This window comes from Rhipicephalus microplus, chromosome 2, assembly GCF_043290135.1.
Source record: "Rhipicephalus microplus isolate Deutch F79 chromosome 2, USDA_Rmic, whole genome shotgun sequence".
NCBI lineage: Eukaryota > Metazoa > Arthropoda > Arachnida > Ixodida > Ixodidae > Rhipicephalus > Rhipicephalus microplus.
In genome coordinates, this window is record NC_134701.1 from 283,501,376 (window position 1) to 283,517,994 (window position 16,619).

At 42.2% G+C, this 16,619-nt stretch overlaps 2 protein-coding genes across 2 annotated transcripts in view; one reads left to right on the forward strand and one right to left on the reverse strand.

Annotated features, from left to right (window-relative positions):
- Naa15-16 (N-alpha-acetyltransferase 15/16) overlaps nt 1–11,162 on the reverse strand; it is a 120,327-nt gene extending 109,165 nt beyond the window's left edge. Inside the window, exons 1-8 of the mRNA XM_037428799.2 lie at nt 10,997–11,162; nt 10,566–10,650; nt 10,079–10,183; nt 6,193–6,281; nt 4,017–4,085; nt 3,218–3,352; nt 1,983–2,130; nt 559–678 (exon numbers count right to left, since the gene is read on the reverse strand). Coding sequence (XP_037284696.2) covers nt 559–678; nt 1,983–2,130; nt 3,218–3,352; nt 4,017–4,085; nt 6,193–6,281; nt 10,079–10,183; nt 10,566–10,650; nt 10,997–11,053 — 808 coding nt within the window. The 5' untranslated portion in view covers nt 11,054–11,162. The remainder of the gene's footprint in view (nt 1–558; nt 679–1,982; nt 2,131–3,217; nt 3,353–4,016; nt 4,086–6,192; nt 6,282–10,078; nt 10,184–10,565; nt 10,651–10,996) is intronic.
- A 207-nt stretch (nt 11,163–11,369) lies between these two features.
- On the forward strand, nt 11,370–15,962 carry LOC119177334 (putative Ras-related protein Rab-33). Its single transcript, XM_037428810.2, has 3 exons — nt 11,370–11,831; nt 12,721–12,936; nt 15,291–15,962. Exons 1-3 carry the CDS (start codon nt 11,619–11,621, stop codon nt 15,537–15,539), a joined length of 678 nt encoding a protein of 225 aa, XP_037284707.1. The 5' UTR covers nt 11,370–11,618; the 3' UTR covers nt 15,540–15,962.
- The last annotated feature ends 657 nt before the right edge of the window (nt 15,963–16,619 follow it).

Genomic DNA, 16,619 nt, shown 5'->3' on the forward strand with positions numbered 1-16,619 from the left:
CCAATCTTGGAGGCAGGAAAGCCATTTTAAAATTAAACAACTAAGCTTAATCAAGCCGGCGTCCATACAGGTTCGTGGGGCAGCTCAAAACAAGCGATTTAGTCCGAAAAATCTAACTTTAGGGGGGCGAATTCGTCTGAAAAATCAGTCAAAAAATGCATTAGCCCTATGAGAACCCTGACGGTGCACTTTTGAAGTCTGAAATATCCAACAAGTCCGAATTTTTGGAGTCCGAAAAATCGGTCGGCGAATGTAGTTTTCAGTGAGGATATTGTAAAATCAGATAGAAAAGCCGTAACAGAAACTGAAGGTGTTATTAAAGAAAATTTTTTTTTCATGCCCCATTGAGATTGTATGACTCGTAGTTCTCTGCTGTTATAACACACCCATTCAGTGTTTCCAAAAAAAAGTGTGTTGTATCAGTATGGATTTCGCATACTCTCTTACAACAGACCAAAATGCTTTTCACTATGGCAGTTTGTTATAATGAGGTTATACTGTATTGCTACTGGAACCATTGGAGCGCTACTAGAGCCGAGTGGTAAAAAGAAGACTTACGTTGCCGTAGCGCTTTCAATAAGCCATGATAGTACTCGTGGTTCTCAGGATTCCTGTTTAAGAGCTCCCTGTATATTGATTCGGCCGCTGGATACTGACCCACCTGCATCAGCAGGTTTGCTGAATAAGACACCGAAAGAAAACAGCATTAAAACATGCCAGCTGCCATGACCCTTCAAAGCACAATTCGTAGTTACTACCGTACTTCGTAAATGCAGCATGGCAAACTAACAGTAAAAAGCAGAGGCACCCGACAAACACCAATTTCTGATTCATTGCTACTTGAGTGCGGGAAGAGAAAGAGTGTGTCATCGTGACACCACAAGCCCTGCCTCCATCCTCTTTCCCTCCTGGCTCTTTCTCATTTATTTCTTTAGACGCACATGCCAGGGCTGTGGCATGCTGCTCGTGAACAATGCGCGCCTCACAAAAGAGGCAGTGCCACACGCCATGGTCAGAGAAGTTTCGCAACTAGCCTGGCCTTGCGCACGTATGCAACTGGCAACTTTTGTCCTTTTCTGGAGAAAGTATGGAATTATGGTTTTTCACACCATGCAGGCTCTTCATTACAGACACAATCAGAGCCCTTATATATGCCCAATGCTTTCACTCCTAAGAGGACTTTAAAAGGAAAGACACTTTTCTTTGAAGCTAAATATTCCTTTGTTCCAGGTTAATGTAGGACATTTATTTTTGCTTTAACAGATCCTTGCTTGTCCATCCTAACCCCAAATGATATGACAATAAGTTTCTCTGTCCCCCCCCCCCCCCCCCCCACGATTCCATTCCTGACCACAGCGAGTACGTTTTATTGAAAGTACTATCGTGAGTACCTTTATGTTAGACCATAACTTCATTTACAAGAAGTTAATCAATTACAGTGTGCAGCAGGCTTAAAAAATGACCCAATTCATGGCAGACAGCATAAAAAAATTAATTTGTCCAAGGTGCTAGAGGTTCTCACTACTAGTTCACAGACTATAATATTGACACTAATCAGTCTAGAAGCTTCATTCTTGTAGCACTGACACTTTGACCTGCATTTCTTTCACAATAACCATCATTTCAGAGAGATGAACTGTAAGTAGCCCATGCGAACTTTAATAGTATCTAGAACAATTGTTTGACGCACTGAAAATTTAATTGCATATTTGAAAAGTTAGCATGTAAATATATACAAGTATTGCAGCTTCGATTAAAATGCACTTATACATGATATACACAGTGTCCCTCCTTTCCTGGAATGTTACTGTCATGTACAAGAGTGTTTCGAAAGCAGCAGTGCTTATTTTGAACGCATTAACTAGCTCACTCTGTGAAATGTGTGCTGGCATTTGTTCCGAAGCACGACAGTTCCTACCTCAGACAACAATTAGGCCCAAAATAAATCGCAAAGCTGCAACACTAACACACGGAGCACCTACCTCTCGTCTCGAGCACAGACAGTTTGTCGCAGATCTGCTCCTCGTTGTGTGCAAGGTGACCAAGTGCCTCGTCCAGTTCACCAGCCTCTCGCATCACCATGTTCTGATAGAGCAATAGTTCGCTGTGTTCATAGTCGTACCCACGTTTCTGCAGCAGAAAAAGAAGAAAAGATATTTAACAGTGCAATGCCATCTAGGCACGTTCTTTCATTAGGTATTGTTACACAAGCCACAAACCATAAACCACAAGCATCTTTGATTTTGGACTTCTTCAGAAAGACACAGGACAGCTTATACTTATAGAGACCCTCTATGCATCAACAGTGAATACTGCCAAAGCAAGTCTTGACAAAAGTTACTGGGTCTTCCACAGGTCCCGATAAGTGTCCAGGAGCTATCGAGCTATCAACCCCGACTGTGGATCACCGCTCATTACTCATAGGCAGTCGCAGCAGGCATATGCCTAAACTTGTAGAACCATCAAGGTGCCTTGAACCTCAAAGGCTGGTGTTTGGTAGAGCACAGTGCACTGCCGCCCCATGCATGAGCACTTGTGATGCGCTGCTGAAATACTACAAGAGGGACTCATGCATATAGTCCAATCTGGGTATGCTGCTTTCACCAGTGTAATCCCCACCAACCTTTAGCTCATCAACTAGGTGGCACAGCGCTAACACATTGATGAGAACACAGGATAGGCACTCGTCCTGTCATCTTTTCCTCGTCAATTTGTTAGCGCTATGCCACATTTTGAAGCATATAACCCACTAGCAGAAAAATCCACAGGAATAAACTTTATCCACGAATTTGACACTCTTGAAAGGCTCCTGGGAGAAAGGACGAAAAGGTTCAACAAAAATATCATTGACACTAGCAGGGGCAGCTCTCATTGCTCCTCCTGCACTGATGTAGCTTAGGAGGAGTAACTGTCATTGCCTCTCCTACAGAGCTACATCAGTGTTGGCACGCTAGCGATGGTTCTCCATCGATGGAATAAGTAATTAGGTACACATTGGAAGCGAATTAAAATATATTCCAAATGTTGCTGTGTCCAACCCTTCGTTTGGAGTGCCCTCTCATACAGAGGAAAGCCACAACAGGCTTGTTATAGCCTTGAAATTTGATGGCACCACCCTTTTAGGTAAACCCATGAGACAGCTACACAGCACAGAGCACTCCAATCCCCCAGTTTAAGTATCAAAGCCAACAACAATGCAAGACAGAATTACACTTACCGTTTGTGTTTTCCTAAACTCTTCCAATATCTTGAGCGCCATGTCATAATCTTTAAGCAAGTGATAGGACATCGAGAATCCAATCCACGATGCCCTCTGAGTCGGCCGCAACATGAATAATTGGTACCTAGTGTCCTGAAAGAAAATTCCCAACCACATGTTGCTGTTGTTCATAGGAATGCTATCACAGGCAAGATAAAGCAAGTCTGCCCTGCCCTTCCAGTTTCTGCTAACACAAGCATTTTGAGCTAAGTTGAAATAACAACATGCTACTGAAGAGATGCCATCAGTGAAACAACAGCAAGAATTTATAATTTTTGGAATAATAGTCAAGCTGTAGACACTCGTCACAACAAAACATTGTGATGGCAAGCTTCCGTTCACATCATGCCTTAATCATTTGTTCTCCACCTTGCATATGCTCACCATTTGCAACTCACTGGAGAGATGCAATGATGACACTTGTCAAAGCAATGCACAACTACATGGTTTCCATTAGAAGTCCGCTCACACGTTATCCACATCAGATTCCAAACAACAGTGTGAAGAGAAGCTGCTGCCAGTAATGCAGAACACAGTCCTTTGAGCAATGTTACACTTGCATGTCGCACACAATAGTGCATGTGTGCACTAGCCAAAGCTGTTGCTTAGTGAAGGCAAACATACCTTTTTGCACAGTTGCTTCACAGAAACCTATGAATTCTCTTTTTAACACAAGATGTTGCAATAACATAAATGCATTCTGAACTCACCTAGAACCATACAACTCCTCACTTTTGCACAGAAAATAACTGCTTACCCTATATCCTTCCAAATCACGCATTTGGATTTGAAGCAGTGACAAATCGCGAAGAATCTGTATATTATCCTGTGAAGAAAAAAAAAGGGAGCATAAAAGGAACATGCTGTTATAGAATCAACCTGACAGTCAATCATACGGGTGCGAAGAAGTTGCTGCTTAAAGTCATACCAATACTTTGCAACATCATTCAGACGTTGACAATTTTGTAAAACACTAAAAAGAGGATTGCAGCATATTAGAAAACAATAATGCTCCCCCAATGACACAGTTGATAATGTAGAAGGAAAATGAGGCTTCTCTGGCTATGTTCCCGCCCCATGAGATGAATCACGATGGAACCAGACATAAAATTGAGCACACAGGTCAATTAATACATATACCTCAAAGCAATAATTAAATAAGTGGATATTAGAGTGACAATGAACACAGACAATTTCTCGGCATGTGAAAAAGAACCAAGAGGAAAAGCAGCCTCATTTAAGGTGGGTACTATGCTCGAGGTCGTGGTATTATGGCCCCTGTGAGGTGATGTGACCACTGTATGGTGGAAGTGCCAGGCGCTGCCTACTACCTCAATACACTGTGCCTGTCTTTAGAGATGCGGGAGTTTTCGGAGAGGCGTCAGTAAAACAGAGGCAGGCCTGCTGTGGGAGCACACTATTACACAACAGTGAAAGCTTTCTAAGGAGAGATGGAATGATTGTCTTTTAATGCGACGGAGGCCGCAGCAAAGACAGCCTATGAGAACCAGCTGCGCAGGCTTTCAGAGCAGAGTGTCGCGCATAAAAAGTGAATCCATAGCATCTTTGCCTGCAAGTGAACATAGTGGGCAAGCCAGATAGCGACAATCAGTCCGACTACTTCCGCTGTGTCTGCAGCAGGCAGAAAAGGAACAGAGGGCCAGACTAGGCAAGGGGGTACGGCACAGCGTTCGACAACTGGAAAATGTGGTATGACCGAAATCCTCTGAAGTAGTCGTCCCTGAGAACACATCAAAGGCAGGTGCTCAATCTGCACAAAATTGTGCTTCGGCAGCTGGGAAGGTACTGCATTGTTGGGAGAAGTGAGGGACGGTGTATTGAAGACATGTCAATGAACAGCGCACTTTACACAAATAATTTCGACACACGAGATCAGTGGGACCTCTGTTGACTGTTTAAGCACTTGGCTGGGTTGTCCTTGAGTGCAACAGTGTTCTTCCGTCAGCTGGCCATCGACACTGCCTAGCACATTGAGCTTCAAGACTGAAAATGAATGTGTGATGTGTATAAAGTAGCCACAAGTAGCTAAGGAAACCTTGAGCACTTGCAACCATGCAGAGCGCTGAATCGATAATCTTGTGCCGACAGTAGCCATTGCAGGAGGGTTTGTACAAGTTCCGTCACTAGGCGTTTTTTTTTTTGTCTCATTATTCAGACACGCCGGCCTCAGAAACGAAACCGATTGGTTGGTATGTGGGGTTTAACGCCCTAAAACCAGCATATAATTATGAGAGACGCCGTAGTAGAGGACTCCAGAAACCTTTACCACCTGGGGTTCTTTAACGTGCACACAAATCTGAGCACACGGGCATACAGCATTTTCGCCCCCATCAAAAATGCAGCAACCGCAGCCGGGATTCGATCCCGTGACCAGCAGGTCAGCAGCCAAGTATCTTAGCCACTAGACCACCACGGCGGGGCTCGGAAACAAAACTATGAAAACTTGCTGCAAGGAGAAAGGCAGCTAGCACCATCATTATGGCAATATCCTTAATTAAAAATACTGTTGCCAAGAGTGGACCAGGGTCTTATTCATCATATTTCTATTTTTTCTAAAGAAAAAAAGCATGTTTTCACATTAACCTGATTTCTCAACTAAAGCAATATTTTTTAAATGAAGCGAACACTGTGTGACATTACAGGGAAGCCAATGAAACTCAAGGACACAGGGCAAGTCCACAGAACTAAATCCTCCACTATTAGAACTGCACCAAAAGACTTACCAATTCTACAGGAACTGCGAATCCATCTAATGACACCCACCATTAAATTGATACCCCTCCGTCATACATACATCATATGAATTTACAAGTGACAACTATGACATGATTACTGAACCAGCTACCAAGTTTTGATACCAAGAGTTGCCCAGAAAGGCGTGCACCATCACAGTAGTAGTAACGATAACTTACTTTGTCCCACTTGAGAGCATTCCTGTAGCACTTGATGGCTTCATCATATTTCCGGTCAGACCTCTGTAGTAAGCCATACACGTGCCAGCCTTCAAAGGGTCTCATGTCAAGGAACACAATAGATGGGGCCAAGACACTAGCTCACATGAATAGAATATGTGTGAGCTACATTTATCTTGATTTGGATGTTGCATGACATGAACCTAATCACACTCATGTTATACAGACATTAACAAAGGATAAAGTTGGGCATACAAACAGAATTGCAAGTTTACTGCAAATGATGCATCCAAAACTGCATACTAATAGACACCCACTTGCTTTAAGTTGAAGTGCGTGCATACTGAAAGTATGCATACTGAAAGTATGAATATTTTTTAGAATTATGTTACCTATTGGTTTACTTTGGAATTTAACTATTTCAAGAGTGACTTACAGAAAATAAATAATTCACTTAAAATTATTAAAATTAAACAAAAGTCACATTTTTAAATGATGAGCGTAAACCTCATTCACCTCGTGAACTTTGGCTTCTTGAAAGGTTGACAGTAGTCACACACAGGCAGCTTGATCACTATGCACAGACTAGCAGGAGTGCAGCGTAAAAGGGCAAAGCGTGGCATTTGCTTATATAGTACTTCATCGGATGTAATTGCACACCAAGTTTTAAAAAGCTTTAAATAAAAATGCCTTTGTGCACTTACAAGATTTTTTAAAATTATGGTATGCCGCTGTATTGCTGATCAGCGAAAGGGCAAACAAAACTCACCTCCATAAAAAGTGAAATTCATTCTGCTGACAGTTCCTTTCATTCAGTAATCCTCTCAACCCTTTCACGACCATCAACAACTATAGTCATTACACAAAAGAAATTGTCCCCACAAAACTCAATGAAGGCAATTCATACCTACAATGAAATCAGAGAGGGAGGGGGGACGGGGGTATGCTGTGAAGTTTGTCAACACTGGCAATTGTGGCAGTGGTAAGGAGATCCATGTGCGTATTGTTGCTGCTGGAGGTAGTGTTTCCTAGACTACGATGTTAAAATGCAAAGTTTTGTCTAAGATGAGAGCGTACCTGCTATTAAGTACCTGTTCTTGGTCGTAACAAAGGGCAAGACTTTCGATAAATGGAATTAAGTTGCACTAGTTGTGCTAATAGGTGGCTCGAATATCGACGCATAAAAAATCCCAATGTGGCTGTTTTTGTCCTGCCAGTGATCTTTGATGATCCTGCACTGCTGGCTCTCTATAAAAGTGTAGGTGCTGCTGTGTAGTCACCAGCCGTGTCAATGTGGCAAGGCAGGCAAGGTGTTCAACAATGTTCTGAATGTGAGTACCGTTTATCAAATGCCAATTGCCTAGAGCATCACAACGACACACCTCTACTTTTCATAAACTTCAGCTGGTTCATTTGCCATATCCTTGTATAAATGTGTTCAAATCCAAAGAATGGGGTTGTAATGGTACAAGAAGAACTGGAGAGAAACAATGACTACTAACTGCTGAAAATACTATCGCAGGAAACTTGACAGTTCTTTGCAATATACAGAGACTTATTCATTTGTCCTCTGAGCATGGCATTGGCAGCAACAACTGCCGCAGAAACTATTGCAGAGATGGAGGAGAGAGAAACTCGTTTAGCAAATGAGGAACTCCCGACTCGAAAGGATATGCCCTTTTCTGCTGCACTTGTTAAACTACCGCCTTCACAGAAGTTGAAGTAGGAGAAGTCGAGGAAATAGTGCCTTTTCCTCTGATGTGTAAAAAGCGTCTTTAACTGTACACGTTGGTTGTATCAACTCATGTAACATAACTCAATTTGGCCTCCAAGTCACCTCATTCCTTCTAAGACAACTAGGAAGCACACTCCTCCAGCACTTCATTAAATTGGTCAAAAGGAACATTTTCATGTTTTTATCTCGTGACATGCTTAGGGATCTTTTGGAACATTTATTCCGGAATTTCACGTCAAATGATTAGAAAAATATTCGAATTCCTTTCGCACCCAAAATTTTGCTATATGCACAACTTTAAGCGTAACTCTAGTTGTAAAGCTAAGCAGAATGACAAACACTGCTCTTAAAAGTTAATAACCCCTCCCCTTTTTTTATTTTAATTTTGCAACATTAAGCTCTTTATCTTTCTCCTAATGTACATAGACATTTTATAGCCACAACAATGTGGTAGTTAAAGTGACACTCGTGCTGCGAACTGCACAGCGACTAGCCTACCATGGCGAGTAAAACAATAAGCTCATAAACAGTCTGCACAGCTGAGGCTCCTTCGACTGCCAGTTAGCAAATCTGTTGCCAATGCCCGAGTTGCTTTGTACAGTTAGTGTCAGTTTAGATAACACTGCCCGATGCTTGATAAGTGATATCATGGGGTTGAACTCTCCAAAGTGGCACATGAACTATGAGGGACTCCACTGAGAAGGCCTCCAAATCAGTTTTGTTCACTTAAGGCTCTTCAATTCGTACCCACGTCCACGCTTTGCACCGTACTCCAATCAAAATGATACCACCGCTGCCGCGAACCATTTGCAATGTTATTCACACTGAACAATGCCATATCCACCGTGTTTATGGATTTTCCAATCAGTGGTAGTCAAAAACTATTTTTCAAACACCGGTTGTCAAGAACCAGCCTTTGTAGCCTTTTATATGGCATTCCCATGATGGCTCGACCACCAATACAACCCACAGACGAATACAGGCATGGGTCAGCTGGGCCAAATCACGGCAAAAGCATGCAATCAGCAGATAAGTTATTCAGAATTTCTGCACCATCTTATGATAGTTGAGCACAGATTCAAGTTCACCCCCTAACAGATTCAGCTTTAAGCAAGTTCTACAATCTGACTGCAGCAATGAGTTCAATTCAGACAGTGCTGTGACCATGTGCATGATTGCCAATCTCATCTATATTGTGTTCTAGCATCCAAATCCTTATACTGCCACTCTTCTTTTAGCTGCTGACAAGACGCATTCCACAACCGCACCTGACAGAGAAACGGCATAAAAAGCTTTCAAGCTCACATTAGACAGGTTAGAGGAACCACAAAGCTATACAAACCTTCACTGGTGCTACAGTGGTGCAGCTCGGCTGATGCAGAAAATAACTGCAAAAGTTTGTAAGTTATCTTTTAGTCTGAATATAGCTGCGAATATTCTGGCGGCATACTCCATCTATTCCACGTGTCTTAATAATACTTTATAGGCACATATTCTTCCCACAGCATAAATGAAACTCATTTGATCTGCATAACCCTGTTGCACCTACATAATTGTCCTGCGCTGGCTTCAGGGGTGCATGACCTAGGCAGACATCAAGAGAGGAATTACACAATTTTGATATAACTTTCCAACTAAGTTCTATACAGCAAAAAAAAAACACTTTATGATTGATCCTCGTCCATTTTCGAAATGCAGTTTACTTTGCTATGAAATGCTTGCTTTGTGCCACTACTTACATGTTCACAAAGTAATGTAGCTGTAACCGATGCGGGCACATATATATAAAAAGGAGAAGGGAGTGCTATGGCCAAAGTTCGTCAATGGCTCTTAAATGGTCAGCCTTGCAACTTGTACTAATCTGTTATCCTCTCAGTCCACTAATGCCAATAGTAAACATCCACAATACACTGATGATCGAGCACGAAGGCTCGTTTGCAAGCACACCATTTAACCATCCCAAAATGTACAATACATTGCACTCATTCAGCAATCAATGCTTGTTAAGAAAACTAGCAATTGCGCAGACTGATTAAGTTAAAATTTTTGTTCGGCCATCAAGTCATTTGAACAATGCATGACAACAGCCCGTCAAGTTTCGTTTCACCGCCATGCAGCGAACCGGCGCCCGCGACTCGCACCAAAGGATACACACATGACTCTTGAGGTCGTTCCGGAGCCCTTTGCGAACATATTCATAAGCTTCGTCTTTCCTTCCTAGGCAGTTCAGGGTCAGCCCTTTCATAGCCAACGTTTCTGATGGAACGAAAATACCATAGAATAACGGTTACCGTACATCCTACACCGACACACCCTTGGGACCGGCAGTGGCATGCAGCGCACAATAAGTAGTTCAAACGTCAATCAATGATGCTATTATGTCTCTACTGCGTTGAGCTATCCCACTTCAAGTTGGAAAAAACGCAGCTGGGAACGTAACCCCTAGCTGATAACACTTGCAGAGAAACAGCAATCAGGTCGATTTTTTTTTTCTCTACAGAAAACCATACGCAAAACGGAAGCAAATAAGAGTACTATCTTAAATTAGTCGACTAGATTAGCACAACTTGGCTACTCAACAAGGCAGCTATTCCGAAAACAATACGCGCCCTTGCTTTAAAAGGAATTGCACACCCACCTCCATGGTCCGCGAACTTCGGGTTGGTTAAAATCTGCTTAGCAAATTTTAGCCCATTCTTGTATTGTTTATGTTCGTAGCATTTCTGAAAGAAACAGCCAACGATCACACGTTTTTATTCAACAGGAGGCGAGAAAAACAGGAAAAGAGTGCGACCAATTATTTGAATTTCAGTTCGATCACAGCTATCGGATGACGCCGGTTGAACGGAGACGACTCTTCGAATTTCAAGTTGCAAACAATGCAGTCACACTAAAACCGGCGCAGATTTTGGGTGTTCAGTTCGACGCTTGGCTTTCCTACAGCTTAAGCGGAGTAATGCACCGCAAAAAACCATAAATCGCGCGGAAGTGCTGTGCACTGGGATTGTGTAAGTAGGCTTAGACTGTTGTTCAAGCGCGCACTGCTGGGCAAAACGAGTCAATACTCACCAATATTCTTTTAAATAGGGCATTCTCTTTTGGTGGTAGCGGTTGGCTGGGAGACATCCCGGAGCCAAGAGAGGAACCGGGGAATTTCACTGAGAACTCCTTCCGATAACACTCGTGTCAGAACCGCGTGGTAAAATGCGTGAATGGCGGACGCACGGCATTGCCATAGTATCCTCGAACCCGCTTTGCTGATATGTTACAATAAATTTATTCACTCGTACATTTTTATTGTTATATATTGGTTTCACTTTGCTTTGCATTGCATCGAAGCAGTTAAAAATTATTATGATCGTCTCATTGTTAATCATCATCAGTCAGACCGTAATGAAACATGGCGTCTCAATTGCCCCGCGATGGGTATCGAAACCGATGCTCTTGTGACAAAGGTGCCGTTTGACACGTCTTACGCTTGTGTGTTTCCCTGACCTGAGCGGACGACAGCAGCTATTGTTATTTTGTGGATCGCTCGTGCTTCGCACCGGCCAGCTGCATAGCGCATATTCTCGCTAAAATTGATGTGTCGGGGCGCGTCTGAGCAGCTGCGTTTGTTTTGGTGCGAACACCGGAGCGACAGGGAAAACGCCGAGCTACCTGGTTACGTAAGGACTTCAACTGCCGGAGCATGGAAGAGAAATCGCCCGCAGGATCTCCGAACAGAGTGAGCGTGGAGAAGCAGAAGCGCATTTTCAAGATAATCGTCATCGGAGACACGAATGTCGGAAAGACATGTCTGACATACCGTTTTTGTTGCGGAAAGTTTCCTGCCAAAACGGAGGCTACTATTGGAGTCGACTTTCGCGAAAGGACAGTCGAAGTGGATGGTGAACAGATTAAGGTACGCACACATTAAATTTCATTTCATTCCTGCAAATACTTCCTGCAATGTATGCGCGGCTGCGCAGTTTTTCGGTGCCATGATTTTTCCGCTTCCTCGGTGTTTGCGTTTTCCTCGCTCTCAGAATGCCTCTTGTGCGCGAAAATACTTGTGTGTTGTCAAGAGTTCCTAATACGTACGAAAAATGCTGCTGTTTGTGTTTGTCTGCTCATATGATTGCCGTTTGCAATATTTATATCTAGCACACATACGCGGCAGGCTGATCATTTTGCTCTTATTTTATTTAAACCAGCTCTCACCTGGTACTGGGACTAGCTGCTCTGGCCAAAGAATGACAGTACCCCAAAGCACGCACGGAAATTTCGATCGGGACTTACACCTTCCCGCTGCTTGATCAGAGAACTTTACCACAGACAAGTTCGATATAGATCGGGTTGGACCGCGATCGAAAGTGTCCCGTGTGAATTTTCATATTTTGGTTGGCTAGCATTGTGACTTCGATTACAAATACTTCACACGCTGCGCTAGCTCACTTTTCGGCCTTTACGCATGCTACAAAACCTGACAGTTGCCAATTTTATGGCTTTTTGCATGTGCATGATGTCCTTAAACATTAAGAACCCGCAATCAAATGTGTGGTCGCTGTACCCTAATGTGCTGCCATTTGTTTTATTAAACGTTCGTATATCTCGTGCGATGCCTCATAATTTCAATTGTTGTTAGCAAATGTCTGTGCCATTTGATATCTCAACCCAGCAAATGTGTACGATGATATGTCGCCTGCGAAAATTGCCCACGTTAGCATTAACTTCCTTGGTGTTGCTACGCAGAAGTGAAATTTTATATAGCGAGACTTCTGTGCACATTTGCATTCGCTGTTTGAATGCAGCTTCAGCTATGGGACACAGCTGGCCAGGAGCGGTTTCGCAAAAGCATGGTGCAGCACTACTACCGCAATGTGCACGCTGTGGTGTTCGTCTATGATGTCACGAGAATGGCATCCTACCAGAGCCTGCCCCTATGGGTCGAGGAATGTGACGAGCACCAGCTCACCTCGGAGATTCCCCGAATCCTTGTTGGTAATAAGTGCGATTGCAAGGACAAGGTAGGCTACGAGTTTCTCCGCACCACAGTGCTCATGCTGGATATACTAATTGCATCTATAGATTGCTTTTTGTTGAAACGCGGTATTGCCATAGTGAAGTAAAAAGTGCTACCTTACCTTTGATACAGTTTGCGTTGGTACTAACAAAACCAAAAATGCTAAATACAAGCTTCATAGGGGTGGTTAGCTGGCATTGCAAGAGGATAGAAAAATTAATTGGCACAAAAAACATTTTTGATGGAGATGAGAAAATGAAAGGACGAGCACCTACAGTGAGTCCTTGTCCTGTCATTTTGTTGTCATCATACTTTTATGCTGAAACATCTAAATTATCTATCCGCGCTCGTTGGTATGAATAAGTACCATTGAAAACGGCAGAAGAACGCATCAGGGACTAAGGGTGCCCACGACACGGGCACTGTTTGGGAGATAGGATATCAGTTTTAAGGAAGCAATCATTTGTTTTTTGCTTTGAAGCCTGAGATATGTAGTTCAGTAGCAGAGGTGTCAAACACTTTGCAAGAACAGCATAAAAAGACCACATTGTACGTGTGCATGCATTTCGGCCAACATTTCAGTCTGGTCTAATCAGGCCTGTGGCAGAGTTTCGTATTGACATTAGTGCTAAGCACATTTGTACTTTGGTATTGGTCACTTTTCACATTGCTTGCTCAGCAAGCTGAGAATTGTGTATCCAAGGAAACAGACAACAGCCTGTAATATTGCATGTACTTTCATATATGCTTTCCCTTATATATTTTGCATTATAAGTAGATTAATGACAGGTTTAAAATGTAGCAAAGATATTTTACTGTTTCACGTAACTTGGTTATAACAAGGTTATACTGCAGTCATTAGCAGATGCACAGCTATAGGTGCGAATGCTTGTATTTGTTGTTGTTTTTATGTTCAAAGGTGCAAGACACTCCGACAGCGTGATTGGACTGTAGAACATTGGGTCTTATTTTGTAAAAATTATTTTGCTTTTGTCTCTTCGTATTTCATCGTTGTTATTATATATGATTGATCAAGACAATAGTAAGTGTGCAATCTTGTGAGCCAATGATGAAGGACACAAACAATAAAGAATTAAAAAAAATATTCAGTCACTAAAGATGGCCCATAGGCAATAAAGCAGTTCATGTTCCCTTGCATGTATAAGCATCCCGCTCATGGCATTGAATGTAGCATCAGAAAGAAGTAAATGAATCATATATTTAGGTAATGCAATGCCAGCACCTTCCACAGCATTGTCTCAACCTGTACACCGATGCACTGTACAAGAAGCAACACAGTGTTGCCTTTTCCTCCCCACAACCTTCCACATGAGTAATAAATAAACTCGTGTCCCCCACTGTGTCAGGGTCCGTGTGCCAGGGACACCTTTAGGAGGAGGCAGATTAGATATGTTTCAAGGCTAACATCAGCACTTGAAATTTCTGCAGACTGACATGTATTAGACAGTGGTGAGAACTGCTGAGGATGGTGTGCATAGGGCTCTGTTCTTAAAACAAGCATTGGTATTCTCAATTTGCAAGCTGTCCTTGTTTGTCATTGTATATTTCAGCTTGTGACAGGTATTGCAGCCATGGTTATCTGCATCATAATGACCAAGGTTCCTTCTTGATTATTATATGAAAGATGCCTATTTTATGCTTACTTTGGTAAGAACTTTGTTCCTGTTGAGTATAAGAACTAAGTTGTTCATCAAAATGAAGCTAAATAAACATTCCTTCAGGCAAGAAAAGAAAAAAGTTGTACCTTGAATAATGTTGTGATATTATCATTTTATCAAATACTAATTTTTTAATTGCCCTGTGCTGGATAAAAACATGCCTTCACCTCATAAAGAAAGAGAGAAGAAGGAACAATTTAAATGTTACTGTGTGTGAAATGTTCTATCTCAAAAACTTCTTGAGCAATCATAAATCAACTCAGCTTTCACACTTGATGCATTACTGGGCAAAGCAGTGAATTTTGCAAAAAATATCCAATGCAGCTGTTTCACAGCACATTTTGTGCTCTATATATGTGTCATCATGTGGCAGTGCTCGTTGCATTTCTGGTGCTTGTCCATGGCCTTGTCCATCTCCAACACTGACACACTGCCAGTTCTGAATGCACCTTATAAGTGCAAATCACAATCAGGAATGCCTTCATAGAAATCAAAAATGGTAGTTTGAAAGCTGTTTACAAGATTAGTGTAGCAAACTCGGGAAATCAGTTGAGACTTGAAAGCAAGTCTACACTTCCATATCTTAGAAGTGATCAAAGCTATGCAGGTGTGGTCAGGAAAGTGTTAAAGACACGACTCACTGTTTTTCTTAGTGCACTACTTTCTGGTCATTTCGCAGGCTGCGGTGAGCACCAACATGGCTCAGAAGTTTGCTGATATGCACAACATGCCACTCTTTGAGACTTCAGCCATGGATGAGAGTGAGTCAGATCATATAGAGGCCATCTTCATGACCCTTGCCCACAAGCTAAAGAACAGCAAGCCCATGATGACGCCATCACACTGGCAGGCCGAGGAGCGCTCCCGCTCTGTACTGCTACGTCATGCCAATGATCGATCGTATTCAGATTCTTCTTGCTCTTGTTGAGATTTAGTTGTATGTATCGACGTTTCTCTAGCCCTTCTGCCTATTGCATACGCACATATATATCTGGTCCTTTTCTTCATTTTGCTTGCACTGCAGTGCATTATGTGTGACCAGATGCCATTGTAAAGATATTAATGTATAGCGGTTTATTGATAGACAGGTTTGTATTGCAACTTTTAAGGCGCATTTTCTTTAGGCTTCGACATACACTTTCTGTCAACATCACTGTTTTGAACATACAGAAAGTGAGGGGACTAGAGTGTGTCAAGCCAACCTGTGACCCATAAGCGTATTTTCACAATGTATGAATAGCTGTACGCACAGCTGCTAGATTGTGTGCATCATATTGCGATTTCAGGTGCTGTGATGTCATGCTCAGATGTAGTGTATTTACGTTGATCTACATGCTTTAGCTTTCAAGTTGTAAGCAACTGCCGGTGAACACACACTCCAATGAAGGACAAGCGTCACATTATTGGAAACATATTTATCAATACGCCTCGATTCCCTTTTACCTGTGCACCAAAAAAAGATGCACACACCGGACTAAATGAAAACACTATTTATTCTTGTGGCTGTTATTCCCTTCTTAATCTTCATCACGCAATGGAGCTGAGATATCATAAAATACATAGCTGCTTTCTCGTAGAGGTCTAGGAAAACTCGAGCAGCTATCATAGTAGAGCATTTTTCGAATGCCATTTCTTGAATGACTCAGCTAAGATGAATTCATTCTATGCATATGTTTTTTTTTTAATCATGGCAGTAACATTCCTTGTTGTGTCACTGTTTTCTCCTTTTAGACCACTACAATGATAAGGCTATGCCAACTTGATCTCTTAACTGTAGTCTGTGAAGAATTCAGTGCAGACTGAATCACTTCAACTGAGAAACTTCTTGGCTGCTGCTTTCTGATGATGTTTTTTACACTATAATGCTTATGTTGAACACTAAATAGAGATAATATTTTGCAACCCTATTTCGTGTAGCAGTACATAAAAATAGGAAGTGCAAGCAGTGATTTAAGTTGTGAATAAGATTTTTTTGGAGCACTGTGCTGTTCAGTAATCTTGATGCAAC